The sequence below is a fragment of the Gobius niger genome, assembly GCF_951799975.1.
Source record: "Gobius niger genome assembly, chromosome: 21".
Classification (NCBI taxonomy): domain Eukaryota; kingdom Metazoa; phylum Chordata; class Actinopteri; order Gobiiformes; family Gobiidae; genus Gobius; species Gobius niger.
Window position 1 is genome coordinate 16,001,290 of NC_136872.1, and position 21,145 is coordinate 16,022,434.

Sequence of the window (21,145 nt, forward strand, 5' to 3'; positions counted from 1 at the left end):
GGAAAATGAGGTCTGGTGATAGAAATGCTACTCATTGTTTCAAATTGCACATCATAGAAATAGCACTATTACGTCTGTATACAAAAAAAAAATCAAGCTAGAAGTTATAACATCGGATTTCTATGACTTTTTTGGCCTGCAGACTTTATTCAAGAGGAGTGATTGAAACGGGGTGAAGTGGGGAGAGACATTCAGCAAAATCTCTGCGCAGCAGAATAAGCCCTACACCAGTGGTTCTCAGCTGCAGTAGCTTCGGGACCTCAATCCATAAAGACTTATTCATCTTGAATAAAAATAATAGAAATATCTTTGACATGTAATGTAATTTGTTTTACACATTTTTCAACATGGATAAGTACCTAAAATTATCAAAATAATTGATCTAAAGCCGGGATCTCTAACCAGTGTCTCTCCAGACCTTTAAAGTTTCTACATTAACTTCACATGCATTAGATATACAGTTGTGCCGATAAGTTTACACACGTTTTTTTTTTTCTATTATTTTAGCCCATTTCTTAAAGAATATGTATGAAAATACAAACACTTTTTATTCACTCATGGTCAGTGATGTTGTGAAGCAACTTTTTTGTTGTCAACAGGCCTATAGTGAAAAGTGCACCAGACCTACTGTGAAATATGGACGTTAGTGCCATCTCAGTCTCCTCACCTCAAGAATCATTGAACCACTGTGGGGAGAGCTTAAACATGCAGTTCATGTAAAACAGCCCAGGAATTTACCGGAACTGGAGGCTTTTTGCCAAGAAGAATGGGCCACTTTACCATCAGATTATATACAAGATCTTCTTCACAACGACCACGAAAGGCTCCAAGCTGTCAATTGATGCTGAAGGAGGAATACACGGTATTAGGGGTAACTGGGGTGTGCAAACTTTTCGACAGGGTCATTTTGGTATTCCGCTTCACAACATCACTGACCATTTATTGTTTTCATTCATATTCTTGGAGAAATGGCCAAAAAAACAAACAAACAAAAAAAACACCAGGGTGTGTAAACGTATCGGCACAACTGTATTTTATTTTTGTTTTGAACATTTGAACATAATCTGACAACCAAATAGATATATAAATAAATAAGAAAGGTAAAGTATAGGACACAATTCAACTCATTTTCATTTTGTTGAAATATCTTAGCAACTAAGTCTCCTCAGGGAACTTCTCCTATTTCTGCGTTTCTGTTAAGTAAAAGTATCTCTCTAAGCTAAAAAAGGTTGGAGACGGCTGAAAAGTCATTTTGGAACAGGCCCGCAACTCACTGAACATGGCCCCGTGACCAGAGGTGGGCTGAGAAGCCAAAATGTTTACTCAAGTAAAAGTAGCGTTGCTTTGAAATAATTTGACAGAAATACAAGTAAAAAGTATTGACCCAAACAACTACTCAAGTCAAAAAGCACTTGGAGAAAATGTCACATGAATACTGTGAGTACCAAGTAACTATATGAGCGAAAAGTTCAGATTTATTTTCAATGACGCCCTGAATTAAACCTAAAACAAAAACAAAACCTAAAAACATGTGGAAATCGTGATATTTCCAAAGAAGATTTAAGGAAAATGGCAGAAAATACAGCATTTCTAAAGCACAAGGTGCACAAACGATCTACATCCATTTTATTGATCAAAATCAAGCATTTACTGCTTTAATATTTACTCACAGTGAAAAAAGCAACAATTATTTTTACTCAGGTAGAAGTAAAAAGTACCATATGAAAAAAAACTACTCTACTCTTTACTTGGAATGAGATCAAACAAATCTGAATGAAGATAACTGTTAACTTATTGCGCTGGATCTTATCTTATGTAAGTCCAAAGATAAACTCTTATAAACATTAGTCTTTCTATCAGCCCAGAACTGTGCTGACATCTTCCAGCAATGGTCCCAGCCCGCTCTGTGTGTGAGGAGACAGCGTGTGCAGGTTTCACAGTGAGGTGTGTTGAAAAGGTCATGCTGTGAGAAACAGTAAAACTGAGACGCACATCTGAGGGAGGGAGTCGGAGGCTTGGTTTCAGGGCGACATGACGGGCCCCGATTCCCGTTATGACACAAAACGCTCCCCCTCCCCTCGCCACAGCAACGCGACGGCACCGAATTACCCCAAAAACCTTAAACCTCTAGATCTGCGGGTCTGAGATGCAAATGAGCTGACGCTGCTGATACTGTAACAAAGGGATGTGGGTAAAGTCATCACTTTTATACCGGAATCACACAGGCCATTAAGAAGACTGTAAAAAGTTATATGAAATAAAGTGGATTGTGTTCACATGATGTTTTATCAGAGAGCCAAAGACTATAGTGGTTTTTGCCTTTGTTCATTTGTGTTGACAGCGAGGACATTACATTTTGTGGCAGATGTGTATTTATTTTTTATCTTGGAAAGCGGCTTCCCAAAGTAATCAGTTAAGAACCAGATAATGCTTTAGACAATAGGACGTCGCATGAACACAGTCAATCGGGAAACCTTATCGTTTATGATTCATGTTCACTGGTGCGGAAAAGCAAAATAAGAAGAAACTGAAGTCAGTCATTGTTGAATTATCAATGAGAGATCAGAGAATGTAGATGTACAGTGGTATGCGAAAGTTTCGGCACCCCTGTAAATGTTCAGGATCTTCCTTTATAAATCATATTGGTTGTCTGGATAAGACATTTCAGTTAAGGCGAGACACTGCAGGTGAATAGGGAAAATGTTTAAATGTCCAGATATCAGTTTGAAACTTTTGCTGTAGATTACCTGCACAGATGTGAGAGAAAATTATATTACATGTTTTCTGTCATTTTATGTTTTCATGTAAAAACAAGGTGCTTTATGCCTAAAAATGCCCAAAATGTCCCATCATTTCGGCAACGAAATATGAGTAATAGATTGAGCTACATTCAAATTTATGATTTTATTTTATTGATGAATGAGCTACCAAGACTTTTTCAGAGGGGATTTGGGATATGGTGTTTAGTTTTAAAATTATCTGTTTCTTAGTGGAAAAAACTGTAAAAATTGAATTTTCGCCTTATTTTTTTTTATATTCAAAACTCAATAAATCAGTCGAGGAATTAGATATTAAAAAATCCCTCTGAAAACTCTTCAAAATATTGTTCAGTCCAAGGCTGGAAAATTTTAAGTCTACTGACGTTGAGATAGTGTCGCCACAATGAGAGGAAAATGCATTTTGAGAAAAGGCCCTTGAAATTACGTTTTCCCATATAAATCTATGGGCAAACATTGAATCAGTGCAATATTTAAACATGTTTTTATGAAGATTAGGTATATTTTTGGTTCCCAGGTGAAAGCTTGTATGTTCAGAGACCAATTTGGCCCAAAACCTGAAAACTGAAAATAAAGAGTTTTGCCTAGTGTCTCCCCTTAAGTATATCTGTCATATAGGAGACAAACAGCGATATTTGAGAAGTGAAATAAAGTTTATATGGAGAACATAAGGAGATGCTGTATGGACGAATAATGTGGAAAAGGCTTTTCTCTGTACAATCCACAAACAGTGTTGCTTGAGGTTTGCTAAGGCACATTTGGACAAGCCAGCTTCATTTTGGAATAAGGTGCTGTGGACTGATGAAACTAAAATAGAGTTATAGCGTTATGCATGGCAGGGCTGGATCTTTCAACAAGACGACCCTAAACTCTTCTCAAAATCTACGAAGGCATTCACGCAGAGGAACAACCACAACGTTCTGGAATATCACCATGTCAGTCCCCAGACCTGAATATTATTGAACATTTGCGGTGTGATTTAAAGCGGGTCGTCCATGATTAGAAACCATCAAACCTGACTGAACTGGAGATGTTTTGTAAAGAAGAATGGTCCAAAATACCTTCCAGAATCCAGACTCTAATTGGAAGCTATAGAAAGCCTTTAGAGCAGGGGTGTCCAAACCACGGCCCAACTGCGGCCCGCGGCCCACTTTTAATTGGCCCGCTGCAAATTCAAATGATTATTTTTTTGGCCTTAATTGAATATACATAAATAATAAATAAAAATCTATTCATAGTAAGCTTTAAGTATCTTCAATAAAAAAAGCAACGGGTAACATTTTAATTTGCTAACTTTAATACAATAGAGGTGTGGCCCTCAGTGGAAAAAGGCTTGGACACCCCTGGTTTAGAGGCTGTTATTTCTGCAAAAGGAGGGTGCACAAAATATTGAGCGAATTTTTCTTTTGTGGTGCCTAAATTTGTTGCCTAATTTTGTTTAAATGATTCCTGCAATCACATAAACTTGATTTCACTTCTCAAATATCACTGTGTTTGTCTCCTATATGATGTATTTAACTGGAATTTCTTACCCAGACAACCAATGATTTATAAAGGAAAATCATGGAAATTGCATACCACTGTAACATGGTCTTCAGGAGTATTACTGCTTTAAGTGACGCTCACCTCAGCTGGTTCTTCCTCTGTCTGTAGAGAGATGTAATGGCCTAAAAAAGAAGATATATACTTTATGCAAATAGCAGGAGTAAACAGTATCATATAGTATTGCATCACCATCAACGTACTCACACAAAGTCTGAGACAATTAAAAGATTTACCTGCCACTATTTGATACACACACTGCTCATTATAGACCGTCTTTCATTGCCGAGACAAAGTCGTGCATTCTGCTTGTTGGAAAAACACTTTCTATCACCTAAATGTATAAACGTTAAAGCTGTGACATGTGACGAGGGCGACAAAGTTCTTATTTAATCTTCAAAGATTTCTGAATGATTGCGTGTCGTCGTAAAGTTTATGGGAAACACAGGTCGGCCACAGATTTTCTTTGAAATGTTGCAGAGCAGTGGGGTGAAGGTTTTCCCCTTCAGAGGAGATACATCGTATGTGGGATCTCAGAAAACTTAACTCTTATATGCTTTTTATGTGAGACAAAATGCTTGGTTATGTTATCTTTGTCTATGTAAAAACAGTGGGTTTGTGCTTCTGTTCAATCCGTTATGTTGAAGTTTGACTGAAAATGGTAACTTTTTTGTGTAACCTCAGCCAAAACAATGGAATGGGTCTGCTGATGTTGTTATGGTAATAAATAGCACTTCATTTTCATGCATTTTAACTCAGGCATCGTGTTTTTGAATGTCTTTGTATAGTCGGAAAATCACAGTAGAGCTTTTTCCAAACACACAATACAATTAGACCACCAGATCATAACACAGAGGCGATTGAAAGAGACCTGAAAACTCTAGCGACTCTATGTGAAGCATGTTTAGTCAACAAGGTAAAGGAATACCGAACCCTGAGTGAATATTCTTATTACAGGGTTTCTACAAGTGGCAGCAAATGTAATGCTTTTCATCATATTCATTTCGTCATATTCAATTTATAAGATTTGCAGTATTAACATTCAAAATAAATTGGACAAATGGGCAACTTTTGAGCAGAACTGCTGCTGAATTTTGTTTTCGATGAATGTATGCAGTAAAAATAGTTGAGTAGTGTCATTAACAGCGTTCTGCCTCAAAAGAAAATATACATTTAGAATTAATGCCAGTTTGAATCAAGATGTAATGCTTGTTAATGAGTTTCAAGGCCTTACTTTTGTCATAAATCATATAATGACTTTCTGCTGCCCCACAGAAACCCTGCATTAGGTTTGAAATACACATCAGTAGAGGGAGCAGACCTTGTTTTTTCCTCCTCACTTAGTCACCCTGTTGGGAGGTACAAAACTGTCACTCAGTGTTTAAAAGTCTCGTCAACTCTTTTCACAAACCCACAATCATCCATGTAAAACTTTGACCAAACCAAAGACTTAAAAATGCATAGCAAATTAAAAAAAAAGACTGGAACGGAAATGCCCAAAAAGTATGGAATGTTTCACACAAAGATTTAGAAAGAGAGAAAAGCTGCATTGGGTGAAAACATTTACTGACCCATGTGAAGAAATGCATGGCCAGTTCATCTTGCATTTCTTTGCTTTTCTCTCGTGTCATGCCCTCCTCATCTTCAAAGTGTAATCCTTTCTGCGTGTGGTAGGTGGCGCCCTCTTCTTGCCAGGTCGGGGAACTGCAGCAGGACCCCTTGATGGGCTTCAGTTGGATCTTGCTGGTGTCAGGCTCCAGCTCCGCATCAGTGGAGAGAAAACAGATTCACGAACTAGGATTTTTCTCAGTTCAATCATACAACAGGAAACATAAAACATACAGCGGGAACCACATGTTTACATACACTTCAGAAAAAGACACATTTGCATGTTTTTGTTACTTTTTAGAAAGTCAGAAGTTTACATACAATTACTATACCTTTAAACTATTTGGGAAAGCCCAGATGATGATGTCGTGACCTTGGAAGCACAAGTCTAGTTCATCCTTGGGTGCAATTTGAAGACACTTGAAGGTCCAGGTTCATTGGTTAAAACAATGATGGAAATGACATCATACAGATCAGAAAGAAGGTGGGGTCTGTGTCCCAGAGACGAACGTGCGAGTAAGAGTAAGAGTTTGTCATTATCCAAAGTGAAACAAGTACAACCGACATGGGCTGAGAGGGAACTCTGCAGGAAGAAGCCCGTACTCCAAAAAGACATCAGCCAGGAAGTTAAAGCATGAAACAAAATTCCTGTCAACTACTGTGAGAAGCTTGTGGAAGGATTATGCAAAACCCTGACCCAAGATATACAGTTTAAAGGCAATACTACCAAATATTAATGAAATGTATGTCATCTTTTGGTTTTGTAAAAAGTTAGATAGAACTTAGATAGAAGATATATAACTTCTAGATATCTTCTATCTTTTCTATCATCTATAGAAGATAGAAAATCCTATCTCTCATTCTTCTGGAATTTAGCAAATAGATTTTTTTTATTTTTATTCTACTTTGTACCCACTGTATATAGCAACATGTGGTCCCCATTCATTCGCTTTTTGAACATCCAAGGTCTGTAAAATGACTTGTGCGAAATGGACAATGCACAAACTACATCAAGGTGTGAATATGTGGCTCTGTTGAACAGCAACTCCTTTATCTGTCTTTATTCATTTACTTATCTTGTATTTTTCCATTGTTCCTGTAGATGGTGCTTGTGTCATATTTTTATTGTAGTATCTTGGCTACAAGATTGAGCCGAATAGAACACGAAGCAAGAGCAGCTTGAATCTAGCTCAAAAGCATTAAATTGTATTCAACCTGGTAGTGAATCAACTTTTTTCCCCATCTTTCTCCGTTTTTATTTTACATAAACGATATTTCTACAGTAAGCATGCACCATATGAAATATTTGTTGTAGTGTATGTCTGTGTGTTGCTGCTGTGGGCGTGGCATTGGATTCTGCCCTTCTGTTCCCTGGTGGGTGTGGCTGCTCCTGCTCCCTGGCTGGCTAAGGGCTGGCACCCCTGAATCCACTCCACTCATCACCTGCAGCATGTAAGCACGGGCTCTCCTTCATATCTCTGCCAGATCGTCAGTCTACCTCAGTGAGAAGACTTCTCACCACGCCTACTTTGTATTTGCTATTTTTGACTACAGATATTATACTAACTGCTTTACTATATGTTATACTAGCTACCTTGCTTTTGTCAATAAATCATGTAATGACTTTCTAGTGCCCCACAGAAACCCTGCATTAGGTTTGAAATACACATCAGACAACAGTAGAGGGAGCAGACCTTGTTTATTCCTCCTCACTTAGTCATCATGTTGGGAGGTACAACACTTGCATTGCAACATATTTTCACGGTCACCCACAGATAAAAGTCTCGCCAACTCTTTTCACAAACCCACAATCATCCATGTAAAACTTTGACCAAACCAAACACTTAAAAATACGTAGTAAATATAAAAAAAAGACTGGAACGGAAATGCCCAAAAAGTATGGAATGTTTCACACAAAGATTTAGAAAGAGACAAAACCTGCATTGGGTGCTTCTTATGATAAAACATTGACCAATTTAGAATGTATGGCCAATTTATCTTGCATTTCTTAGCTTTTCTCTAGTGTCATGCCCTCCTCATCTTTAAAGTGTAATCTTTTCTGCGTGTGGTAGGTGGCGCCCTCTTTATGCCACGTAGGGGAACTGCAGCAGGACCCCTTGACCAGGCTTCAGCTGGATCTTGTTCAAATCCACCATGGTGTCAGGCTCCAGCTCCGCATCAGTGGAGAGCTTGACTTTGGCCTGTTCTGGTAACTCCACTCCCTCTGTAGGAAACAAGAAACACATTGTTCAAGCACAAGCAATGAAAATTAAGCAATAACTAGTGTATGTGAGCTTCCCTTGAACTATTCAAAACATTGCTTTTCTTTCTTTGAGAGACATTGAGCAAATTCCGGGTTCATACAAGCAAAAGCAAGTCCAATTTATTGCTTTGTAATGTAATTTTAATCCCCAAATACTGTAATTCAATGCCTGTTCCGGCACATGTGCAGCAACCTTACTCACTAGGCTTTCGGCTGCACGTCCAAGCTTAACTTTCATGTACTGTAGTTCTGTTACATCTATTACATTTTCTGCTTTAAGTGTGATTAAATACGTAGTTTCATTCATTTCGGTCCAGGAAAAGTGCACTGACCTGCTACTTGAGGTTTGAGAGAGACCGTTTCTGTCGCTGAGCCGAAGTTGGCGACTGTGATGTATCGTTCGCTCTGGTCCCACAGCCTCAGGTAGGACAGGGACGCGTCGGACCCCTCCAGTTTGTAGAAGTCTCCGTGGAGCAAAGAGCGCTCCTTTCCTCTCAGATCGCTGAGAGTTTTGAACCACTTTCGAGTGTCAACACGCTCTTTTCGCACAGCCTGGAGCAAAGAAAGACACAAGATTAGATTTTACATACTTTGAAAGATAAGGATGGCACATGACGGGCAACGCAGGCTCACCTCAGCGGTTTCGTTAACAGAGCCTTCTGCTGGTTCCTGGTCTACATCCCAAACCATTTTAGGAGATGTGTTGCCCTGAGAAAAACAAAACATTTTCACCCATAAATTATTTAAATTCCAACAAATTAAATTGTGAATTGTGAAGGATTGAACTGAACATTTCATCTGGTATTCTGTATTTGTAAGTAATTTCTTTATTCAGCAAATTGTACCAAAAAGATGACATGATATTGCTGAATCAGAACCAAAACGAGGCTAAAAATGGACAATCCTTGGTGTTCAGTGTCATACCTCCGCAGTGAGCCCAATCTCGTCTCCGTAGGTGAACACAGGGGTGCCGGGCATGGTGAAGAGCAGGAGCTGGTAGAGGCGGACCAGGCCTGGAGCGGTGGCCTCCTTGGTCAGCTGTTCGCTCTGAGCTGCGCCAACGCCCCATCCCAACTGCAGCTTCTGGGCGCTCAGGAGATCCATGGTTTTCAATCTCTCCAACGCAGCTGCAAAGAAGGAAATTATCATCATGTTACATTACGCCTGAGAAGTTTATTAAAGGGGGGAATAAAACGTCGTCTTCAACCAAATTGTAAGGCTACTCATTTTGGGAGCCTTGAACAATGATGCCAGACTGAGATTTTTGTTTTGTTCTCTACCAACACTGCGGATTTTCCAGGCACCAAACAGGAGGCTTGCTACCACCAAGATAAAAAAAACAAAAAAAGCCTTCCGTTATTTAATTTCCTGTCAATCTAAAACTATGACTTGCGAAAAGGCTGTGCTTTGATCTTCGTGTACAGCACTTTGGTCAACGATCGTTTTAAAAGAGCTTTAAAAAGGTAAAGTCAGATTAGATTAGGCAAAACTGTACCTTTCTGGGAGGTCAGCGTGTCGGACAGGAGCAGGTCAATGCCAGACGTGTTTGCAAGCAGAGACACTTCAGGAGCCGATATTCCCGTTGCCACTCCCATCAGCAGCCTACAAAATAAAGCATACGATTTAGTCCAGAAAAACAGAAAATCCAAACTTTAATAAATGACCTGAGAGCGATTGACTGATTCTATTGTTATGCCTTATTCTCTACACAAGGGGTCGCATTTACCACACTGTACCGCTTGTTGTGGATGGCCTTTCAACTAGTCCCTTCTTGCCCTCCTCCCACAAACCCCTGCTGCAATTGGAACGCTTTGAATCTTTGCAATGCCCGTCCTTTAGACTTCACCCTCGCAAGTATTTTCTATCTTGGGCTTTATCTATGTTTTATCTGGGTTTGCCCGGAGCATTTTCTCAACTGACCCAACTGAGTTTATCATGACCGTCAAGTCAAGATTCTTCCTTTTCTAAGCAAATTCTTTGACCAAACTTTCAACCTATTAGCTATTCTGTCCTTTACTTCAGGATGCAGAGAGTATCATTCATATCTCAATCTGTGGAAACTGCACGCACTTGTTCTTGGTGTCACTGTCTTCGGTGCGGTTTCCTTGGACAGCAGCCTGAAGCTTAGACCAGTCCGGAGACCGAGCCGGGACAGTCACATCGGACACTTTGATGCCGTCGACGCCCAATTTCAGCCAGTACTCTGCTCCTTCCTGAAAGTTAAAATACCAATACAATTCAGCACAAAGAAAGCAAAAACATTAGCACGCTAGTAATATTTTCTAAAGCATGGAACAAGAAGAAGATGTATGGTGTTGTCTCTCATACCTTAACTTTCTCAATTACATCAGCTTCATCTCCAGATGAGAACCACAGGGAGGATGCCTTGTAGTTTGGAGTCAGGTCAAGAATAACAGAGATGCCTAAAACACAAATGGAGGAGCAAGTTCAAAAGCCAATTCCCATCAAAATATCCTAATTAAACACCATATTCCGTACCCTTCTTGTGGGCCCTCTCCACCAGAGACAGCAGGGCCGTCTCGGTGCCCAGAGTGGGGTCGAGTACTTTGAGACTGAGGGTGCTTGGCTGGTCTTTCTGGACTCTGTGAAGAGGGCCAATGATGAGACCCTTAACCTTCAGCTGGTTCATGTTGTCCAGCTTGGGCTCCACGCCTAGAGGTCAAAAGAACAAGCAAAAACACTCAGGAGAGGAATTTCTCACTCTACAGAATGGAAATGTGTTGAAAGGAGAAGTAGGAACAGGAAGCATTGCCATAAAATACCAGGAACCATTATGTTTATTGTAACCTACATAGTCCTGTTTTCTTTAATATTTTTGGGAGGAGAGCTAGTACTGCTCATGACCAAGAAGGGAACAGCACGAGAATATCCCCCCCTACCCACACTGTTCGCCACGTGAGCTATAGCACAAGGAGGCCTCTCAATTGAAAAGCACCACTAAGTCACATGTGGTTCCTGGAAGCCCTCCAAAAGCCGGCAGGAAACCCGAGCGCTCCTTAGTAACGCTCTTAAGGACAGCAGCTGTGTCAGTGCTGTTGTGCACATTAAGGAACAAGTCAGGAAAATTGCTTTGCGAAACACCGGCCACAGGAATCAAACCTCTGAAACCTCTGAAAAGATTGACTCATTGTTTTTTTTGATGCGTCCTTTAGACTTTGAGCCAACTTGGTCAGCCTCGTCAGCAGTTCGGTATCTTGAACAAGTCTAGTGGTTTTCAGTATTGTACTTCCAAGTCATTACTTAGAGACAATGGGACCTAAACCGGTTTTAGCTGAAGCCACATATTAGATTTTAGATAAAAAACGTACTTCAGACATAAAATACTCTGAAGTGGCACTAGGCGTCAATAATTTGCAAGTTGTAGTAGTAGTTTTTCTATGGCTGCCCTACGATTCAACAGTAATCCCTGAACTGAACTATATAATTAAACCAGTGCTGATTCACAAGATCCCTAACCACTCACGAGAGCTAAAGATACTTGAATGATGATTGGTTGCCAAGAGACTAAAGAGGGCACTATGGTTATATTTAGTGTTATGACACAGGGGACATTACCTTCCAGTCCGTCGGAGAAGGCTTCCAGGTCAGAGATTTGGTACAGGGGCCCCTCGTTCCACCAGTTCATTTCGGGGATGGGTTTACACGGAGGAGCTTTCACAATGATCACAATGGCCCCAGCCAACATGCCCACCCAGCCGAGCCAGAAGAGGATCAGCAGCACCCAGCGGGCGCGCACCCATCTGCAACAATGAAGGAAAAAGTCAAAATCTGAAATATAAGCGCTTACACTGAATAAAGGCTCGTGTTCAGAGCTTACCCGGGAGTGCCAGCGACCTTCATGAGCTCTTCTTTAGAGAGACCGGTGAAAGCCACTTCATCGTCGGGCACCTTGAGCTTCACGCTGCCGTTCTTCTCCCCGGCCGCCTGCCCGTCGCCCGTCATGGGCTGCTTCTCCGGGTCCACCTCGTTCAGCTCGACCTCCTTCATGTCGATCTCCGTGTCCTTTGTCATTGCTCAAACTAGCAATTCTGTAATGGAACAACCACAAAAAAGTAGGATCATTTGTAACTTTTTCAATTTCTTTTTTTTTACCTCGCCAGTTTTCATGCCTTGCTCTTTATTTTCCCATTATAGCTATTGTAGAAGTTGGGCACTTCGGACCCGAATTAACACACTTTTTGAGGATTTTAGAGGCAGTTGTGTTGAACCGGTCTGAGCTCATTCTACACATTAGGACATTGTTGGAACATGTAGGCGGAGGAACATGCTTAGTTTTCACATTTTTAAACTCAGTATAGTCCCTTTAACCAGCTAAACTAGGTCACATGGCAACCCATTATTCTACATCAAAATGGGTGATTAGACTTGCCAAGGAAAAGTAGGCCAAATGACTGCTAATGAATTACATTGTTCAAAATGTAGCCATGACCAGCTTCTAATCCTGCTCTTTTGGTCTAACAAAGCAGTCACGACTTGCTTGCAACATACAATTTTATAAAGGCGTTTGTTAACTGATATATGAAACCATACAAAAGGTTAGCCAGACAAAAAAATAAAATAAAATAAAATAAATGTGAGCAAAACTACACAAAATACATATATAGCGTTACGTTATTTTAAATGGCAACACATAGGGTATGAATTTGTCGACATTACAATGAAAGAATAACACTTTAAAACGCCGTACAATAAAGTATAATGCCTTGAAAGCCTGTTGAGCGCTCTTTTTGAGGATGATGAAATCCTACGTCACCCATAGACACGAGGAAGGAAGCCGCGCGTGATAATTTAGCTCCTTTTCAAACTCAAAATCGAAATAAAACAACAAAAAGAGAGCGAAGAGCCAGAGAGTAAAAGAAAATACCTGTAAAATTAGAGAAAAGGCCGTTTCCGTGTGTTCCGTTATGTGTAGTTTGCTCCTTCTTGTTTCTAAGCGCATTAGTCTGACGTGTGTAGTATTTGTAGGAACAGGAGGAGACCCGCCCACGGCCGCAGGGCTCAGCCAATCAGCGCGCACGCTCCCTCTGCTCTCACGTTACTCTCCTCCTCGTGTGTGCATTTGTGATAAGAAACGTGGCTGTGCTGGGCCGATGTCATCTTGTTTTTAGAAATGCAATACGCCATTGGAGACCTTTACAGACGTTTGTTTATGAACACGGCGTTTGGAAAATCACTTAGTCTGCTGCTCACGTGAAGCACATATTCACACAATATCCTCATCAGGACTTGCCAATAACTTTTTATTTTACTCACTGGCCCCACTGTGGGTAATCTTTTCCAATTAACTATGAATTTACTGTTTTTACTCACCACTATGGTATTTGTTTTTGATTATGTTTAATAAAAATAAAGCTGATGTTACTTGGGTATTGAATAGAGCATTTTACTCCGAGCTAGTATATAAACTTAAGCATAGACAGAGTACAAGAACAAATACAGAGACAAAGGTACAGGCTGAATCTGTCCAAAATTTTTAAAGGTGCATTATTCAACTTTTTAGGTGGGAAAAAAAGTTGATTATTGTGTGTATTTGACCTTGTAGTGACCCAGTGGCTGTATGAGTGGTCAGCATGGCGCCTTTACTTTCGATCACAGTGGTCTCTAAGATGCTCCAGGATCAATTGTTTGCACGGTTTTCATTGCTGACGGTCCCTCTCACCAGAAAACCTACAAACCAATAGATCCTGGAGCGTTGTAGAGACCACTGTGATCGAAAGTAAAGGCGCCATGCTGACCACTCATACAGCCACTGGGTCACTACAAGGCCAAATACACACAATAATCAACTTTTTTTTCCACCTAAAAAGTTGCATAATGCACCTTTAAATTTCATATAACTTCCTTTGCCCCAATGTTCTACAACAAAACATATAAGCTATGATAAAATTAGATCTAAGCATTATTAAATTAATTTGGTCAAAGTGGTTAGAGGTAGAGTAAAATGGCTACGTTCCAGAAATGAAATCTACCAGTGTTTTGTTGTGTTGTGTTTTGTTGCATTTCTTCAAAACAGCAATGTGTTCCCCACCAATTTCTACTTGGCTATTTTCTATTATTTTCTATTTCTATTATTATCTTTATATACATCAACTGGTTCATTCAATTATATGCACATTTTGGGGTTAACAAAAACACTCCATGTTACAACACAAATACAGGTGTTTGAGGATTTTTGTTTCAACTTGAAACAAATGTTACAAATGTTACTTATTCTAGATGCTATGGTGTGTTCTGTGGTTGGACCTAACATAGTAGAAACAATGAGGCTTCAATAAGGACATGCAATTACCCTTGCACAAAGAGAGAGACCCCATTTACTTCACACAAATAGTTAATCCTCTTAATTAGAGTGATTTAAGTACCCTTTTCTTTGCTCTGCTGATGAACGACAGTATTCAGATCACTTGCTGTGTTTGATTAAAGATTTCTATTGTACTCATGCTGATTTACTCACATTTCAATCATCATTAACAAACACATAATCTAATCAAGTCAATGCCTTCGTTTTAGGCTGTAGACAGTCTCCACACAATTTACTAAGTGTGTCTCTCTGCACTTCACCCCCTTTCGCACAACATGGCCCAGTCTAATGAGTTTACATGGCAATAAAACATTTTTTTTTTTTTAAATAAAAGGTACATAGTGCACTTAGAGCTTAGTGTTGTCCCACTTTCTTCTTGTGGCTTGACACATTTACAGCAGACTTCTTAGAAATGTAGTGTTCCCCTTTGAGTTACATAATGTGTGAAACTGATCTTGCATCTACTTACAATGAAGTAAACAAACTTATATTTCATCTTATAAACCAACTTTTAAACTAAACAAGCAAGCAGTGATTTTATGCGATACAAAAAGCAATTTATTTAGTTTATTCTGATCAGCCTTAGGTTCACTGTTTTGTTTTTGTTAATCTTAGCATGGAGTGAACTGTGCATCAAACCTTAATATTACTTTAATTCTAGGTTAGCAGGAATCTAGCTTGTAAGCTCTTCACATCACAGCTTACACAACGTTTTGGCAAAGTTTAGCACAATAAGTTGCTTCAGACTTGACACACACGTTGAAGCCATGATGGTGAGTGTTTTTTTAATGAAATTTAGCTTACGTTACCAAATGAATTGTTCAAAGATGTTGGATTTACAAAGACAGAGAATGACCTAATATCCATACTCACAGCATAAAGTCTACAATATTGGATGTCTTAATCTCAGGTTGAACTATTGTGTGACCTATTGTAAAACCTGTGTGTGTTTTTCCCACTTTTTGGGGTGTTCACAGATATAACTTAACAGAGAAAAAGACCCCTCCCTTTCAGTTGGGGAGCTGTTCGAAAATACCTGGAGCAGCCATGTTTACAATTTCCTACTCATACCGTGTACATGATATTGCAACAACAACTTTCCAGCTGATAAAACAACACTGGCTAAAGGGAGGGAGCGTATCAGGGGAGATGGTGGGAAAAACAAGTTCAGCAGGAAGCAGAAGAGAGAGGGCGTGGTCTGTTCTCAAAAGGGAGGGGCCAGTGGATATAGAGGAAAGGGCAGACAGTAGGGGGGGAAGGGGAAGGGTAAACATGTTTATGGTGTGGCAAAATTTAGGCTGGGACATGTACACTGGTTTTACTGGAAAGAGAACTGTAGCCGGGGGTTGATGTTTACTTTAAGTTTATATTTGGATGTATACTTGCTGTGTCAGCTTTAGATGTACGGTACAGAAAGCACTGTCAGTGACTAATACTTAAAATCTGTTATTGGGACATTTCTGGGAGAGCAAATGTCGCTTCATCTTGAAAAAATGTCAAAATTAGAGAAGTGAATGCACTATTTTTACTACTTCTATAAAACCGTGCTTCTCATTGCCTTTACTACCAGTGTTAATTTCGTCGACTACAATAATAAGTATTAATTTTAGTCAAAGTGACTAAAATTGGTCAAAGTGACTAAAATTGGACTAAAACTAAACTAGTTTCTCATGAGACTAAAACTGTAACTAAAATGTCCAGATATTTTAGTCGACTAAAATAAGACTAAATAAAAATGAAAAGGAGAGACTAAACTTATCCAAAATTCTATTGACAGTCAGAAAGAGCCTCATATCATTTAAATTCACTGCCAAATGAACAGGTCTGTGCTTTATTTGTGTGGGAGCAGCCCCATGAAGTCTTATAATGAATATTAGAAATGCAAAGTCGACTAAATTAGTCTTAAATTTAGTCGACTAAATTGACATGCAATTTAAGTCGACTAAAACTAGACTACAATTGAAAAGTTTGAAGTTGAAAATATGTTGTCAAAATGAACACTGTTTACTTCTAATTCAAATATCAGAAAAAAATTATATCTAAATCATATACAAATAAATATCTAAAATATATTTAGAGGTTACTTTAACAAAGAAGCTCAAACTCACTTTACTTTATACCTTTGCTTCTTGTCTTATCTCTGAACATTTTTTTTTTCTTGCAGAACTACAGTTTTGCTTGAAGGTTTATATACCCTGGCAGAATTTTTGACGATTTGAGGAATATGACTCAGTTAGTGGTTGTGTGAAGCCATTTGTGGTGAAAAAACTGAGTTTGCTCTTTTTAAATCCATCCATCCATTTTCTTCCGCTGTGTCATCGCCATAGTTGTGGAGAAGGTTCTGTATATGACTAACACCTGAACACAATTTCGTTGTACGCTTGTACAATGACAAATAAAGTACTTACCTGACCTATAATCTAACAGCCTATTCCTCTTGATCATAAACCTTTGATCGTTTAATTTTTGGTACTTTCTTTTTTCATTATGATTTAAAAATAGTAAACTCAGTTGTTTCACCATAAATGGCCTCACACAACCACTAACTATGACTGGAAAAAATCTCTTTTTGTGTTATCGTTCCTATTCTTTAAAAAATTGTCCAAAAAATAAGAAATTCTGCCCTCGGACTCCAAAACATTTTCACTGATTTCCTTTTTTTCTTCACTTTTTGCAAACATTGAAAACATTGCGACTTCTAACTAATAATCCTGCTTTCAAACAATGTCTATAAACTGAATGAACATTTTTCAGCTTGACTGTGGGACCGTTTGTTCTGACAAACGCCTGCAGGAGAATACAAAACTATGCAGCAGAAATCCTGTCTGATCCTTTTGAGAGTCTGCAAAAACCCTGAACAGAATGAGCACAGGAGAGAGCCAGTTCAAACCAGATCAGCTCTTTCATGGCATTGTTTCTGACTCGATGAACTTCAGGCCTCCACAATGTTTTTCTCAGGATGAAGTTAAAATAGAGAAACAATGACACTTTGATGAGTACTAAACAAAACTGCTTTAAAGTCCTTATGAAGTGTTCAGGGCTGACTCTGAGCTTGACTATTTCCCACACAAGCCAAAAATGTGGTATTTTTGCAAAGCACATTTATAGATTCCAATCAACAACAAAGTAAATTCATATACAAACGCATTCTTTAGCATTTTAGATTGGATTCTTTGCACATCTACATGTTGTGGTCTTCTCTAAAGTCACATTTCACACACTATATACAAATTCAGTATCTAAGTCTATCCTTGCTGGAATGTAGTTCATTTGACACCACTTTTGTTTCTCACTTTTTAGCATTCGGTTCAAGCCTTTGGGACGAGTGCAGTACATCGTGGTCTTCTCTTTCACTCCACAAGCGGTGACCCCTCCTGTAAGCCCCTCTTCTTCGCCTCCACCCCCCCTGTGAATGAGAACACAATGGTCAGTGTTATGCAAGAGTGCGCCTTTCTGTGGGCTGACTGACAAATGTGCAGAGTATTTAACTCCCCCTCCTCCCCCTACAGGTCAGTCAGCAGAGTGGCGCAGCGGAAGCGTGCTGGGCCCATAACCCAGAGGTCGATGGATCGAAACCATCCTCTGCTATTTTTATTCTTCTCCTAAAAATAGCCAGGCACAGAAGAGGCAGCATTAACACGTAGGTAGCATGTGGCGTGAAATGTGTCAAGCAAATAACACTCTGAATAGGTTTACGTCCACCAGTAAATGCTACCCACACAACCATAAAAAGAAGAAGTATTTTCTAACCATTTGGGAGACAAACAACATTTTTTAACCGGTCCAAACCTGATCTAAATCAGTCTAAAACTGGTCTAAGCCAGTCTAAAAGTTGTCAAAAGAAGCCTAAATCAGTCCAAACTTGATCTAAACCAGTCCAAACCAGGTCTTTACCAGTCCAAATCAGCATAAACCAGTCCAAACCTAATCTACATCAGTCTAAAACTGGTCTAAGCCAGTCTAAAAGTTGTCAAAAGAAGCCTAAATCAGTCCAAACTTGATGTAAACCTGTCCAAACTTGATCTAAACCAGTCCAAACCAGGTCTTTACGAGTCCAAACCAGCATAAACCAGTCCAAACAAATCCAAGCCAGATCTAAACCAATCCAATCCAGCATAAAACAGTCCAAACTAGTCCAGCCCTTATCTAAACTGGATATTTATGAGTATTGTAAACTGGATATTTTGAGTATTACACACTTGGTAGAGAATGGTAGAGATAGGCAGAATTAGAAACAACACATGATTCAATAAGGTGTGCTCTACCAGATGGTTAAGCAAACTATTAATTATTAGAATGAACACCATTATTAGAATGGTGGACATTGCTGCTAACAAATACTGACACTTCAAAGTCATAGACCTACTTTAAATTACCAGTTTTGTTGTGTGTGTAAACTACCAGTTTAAGTAATCGGATCTGTAACATTTCCAGATAAGCACCATAATTATTCGTTTTAGTAGCCTACGTTATACACAATTAAGAAACATTTGCTCACACTACTTTATACATTCAACATTTGCAAGATAGGGCTCAGTGCCTTTGCAGAGGACAGTTATTCTATATATTTGTTATTCATTCATTTGGCAATTTAATCTTCATCTGCACTTTGAGAGACTTTTCTTTATTGTTCATCGCATTAACCATAGAGCTAAAGGCATCGTGCATCCGAAGGTGAACTGTACAGGAGCAGTCAAATTAAATATTTACCTCATTTGGACCAGCTGCACATTTTCCCCTCAATTTACCCAAGCAATTACCAGACAACGGGGCCAACCTTTGAGCTGTGGGCTGGATAATGCGCTCACGCTATCTGCCTCACAGAGTCACGATAAAACCAGTATCTTTACAAAGGTGACAAAGGGTACAAATGATTTACTCACTGTCTGAAAAATGAAATGAAACAAAACGATATTACTGCTGAAATACTCTCATGTTTATGTTTGGCAAGGCTACCCTTTAAGGAGAATACAATTGTTATAGTTCTTTTACATAAACTGTATCACAAAAAACTAGTAACATGAAATTGTAGAAAAACTGAAGCGCTAAAGGTTTTCCTTGACTTTAACATTTGGTTTTCTTCGCCTTTAACATAAATTCATGTTACGTAATAGGACCGCAAAAAGCTTATCCAGACGGTTTTGCAGCAAAGATGTCATAAAGTTTAATATGTTACCTTTAGAGTTGAGGAAATTCGATGCCTTTGTTGCATGTGCACGAGGAATGTCCCGTAAGCCTCGGAGACACCTAAAGGAAGAAAGAATATATTACAGGTTTAATCACAATGCACTGAACAAAAGGCAGTATTCTAAACTTATACCAGACTAACTATGTATTGGAGGTATTGGACTAAAAAAAGATAAAAAAAAAAAAAAAGAACCAGTGTAAATAACTGTATAACAAACATACAGTACGGTATGATTGACACTATGACTAAAATATCAGCTTATAGCCATCGTTAAAAGTCCAGTTCAGATGTAGATGAACAATTAGTCAAACAGAACGTGCTTTAGTAAAGAGCAGCTCTGAAGAAGTGGGTGATTCTGGTAAACCTGAACACAGATAGTTTACATACATTTTCTGTTCTCACTCCAGATTTCATCCAGGAATAACATTTATAGTATACACAGTAAAAAGGATATGCACTAGATGTTAGAGAAAGGACTATATTTGCTTCAAGGTTCCTGCTTTCTATGTTTCTTGCTGATACACTTATGTAAATTAGTTCAAACAGACTTTGGGGGTTGGTGAAAAACACACAGGAAGCCTGCAGCCTGAAACAGCACATGGTAGCGTGGCCGAGCGGTCTAAGGCGCTGGATTAAGGCTCCAGTCTCTTCGGAGGCGTGGGTTCAAATCCCACCGCTGCCAGATTTTTTGAGATTGTAAACACAGTGTAAAGCTGACACGCAGCTGGTGTAGGAAATGTTTCAAAACAGCTTTTGCTTGTATGGGTTGGTAAGTTTTGACAAAGACCACACATCATGTAAATCTGAGGGCAATGCATTACTGAAACAAACCGTGCCATTCCTCTTTGCTGTGAATCATTTGAATGAGTGCATTTATAAAGGGTTTGACTGCAACACTTACTCAAGATTAAAATCCTAATGCTAAACCAAGTCTACACAAAAAGGTTTCTATTTTGGTACAGGGTTTTGAAACATGTAGCTTTTTGTTTAGTAATACTGTATAGGATTGAGGGCCACAAAAGCTGGTGCCATTTAGGAAATAAAACAGAAAACATTTTGTCCTCTTTTATAGTAGTTGATTAAGTTATAATAGCAATAGTTTTTTCAATTTAGTTTTCCTTTTTTCTTTTCCGCAAATATATTTATTGAAATTTTCAATTGAAGGACAAAACATGTCAAACACACAGAAGCACCAAAAAATCCCTCCCCCACCCTGAAACCCACACTTCACTCAATCAACAAAGTTAGTTTCTACAAATCAAGTCTTGTACAAGGCGTGAAAAGGGCAGCCAAAAAATTTCTTTAAATTCATCGAGTTTTCCTTTGCCCATTATGTAAGTTTCACCAGTGCCAAGTCACTGGACATTAGTTTAATCCACTGTTGACATAATATTTTGAATTTAATTGAACATTTTATTTTGGGCCATAAACAATATTAATAGACT

At 39.0% G+C, this 21,145-nt stretch overlaps 1 protein-coding gene across 1 annotated transcript; it reads right to left on the bottom strand.

Annotated features, from left to right (window-relative positions):
• Window positions 1-7,701: 7,701 nt before the first annotated feature.
• Window positions 7,702-12,222, bottom strand: LOC306980864 (amino acid transporter heavy chain SLC3A2-like; the record flags this gene model as incomplete). The annotated part of the gene is made up of 10 exons (XM_079580397.1): window positions 7,702-8,151; window positions 8,523-8,742; window positions 8,824-8,898; window positions 9,115-9,317; window positions 9,686-9,792; window positions 10,261-10,403; window positions 10,519-10,613; window positions 10,690-10,863; window positions 11,767-11,951; window positions 12,029-12,222. 10 exons carry the CDS (start codon window positions 12,220-12,222, stop codon window positions 8,012-8,014), a joined length of 1,536 nt encoding a protein of 511 aa, XP_079436523.1. The 3' UTR covers window positions 7,702-8,011.
• Window positions 12,223-21,145: the final 8,923 nt, after the last annotated feature.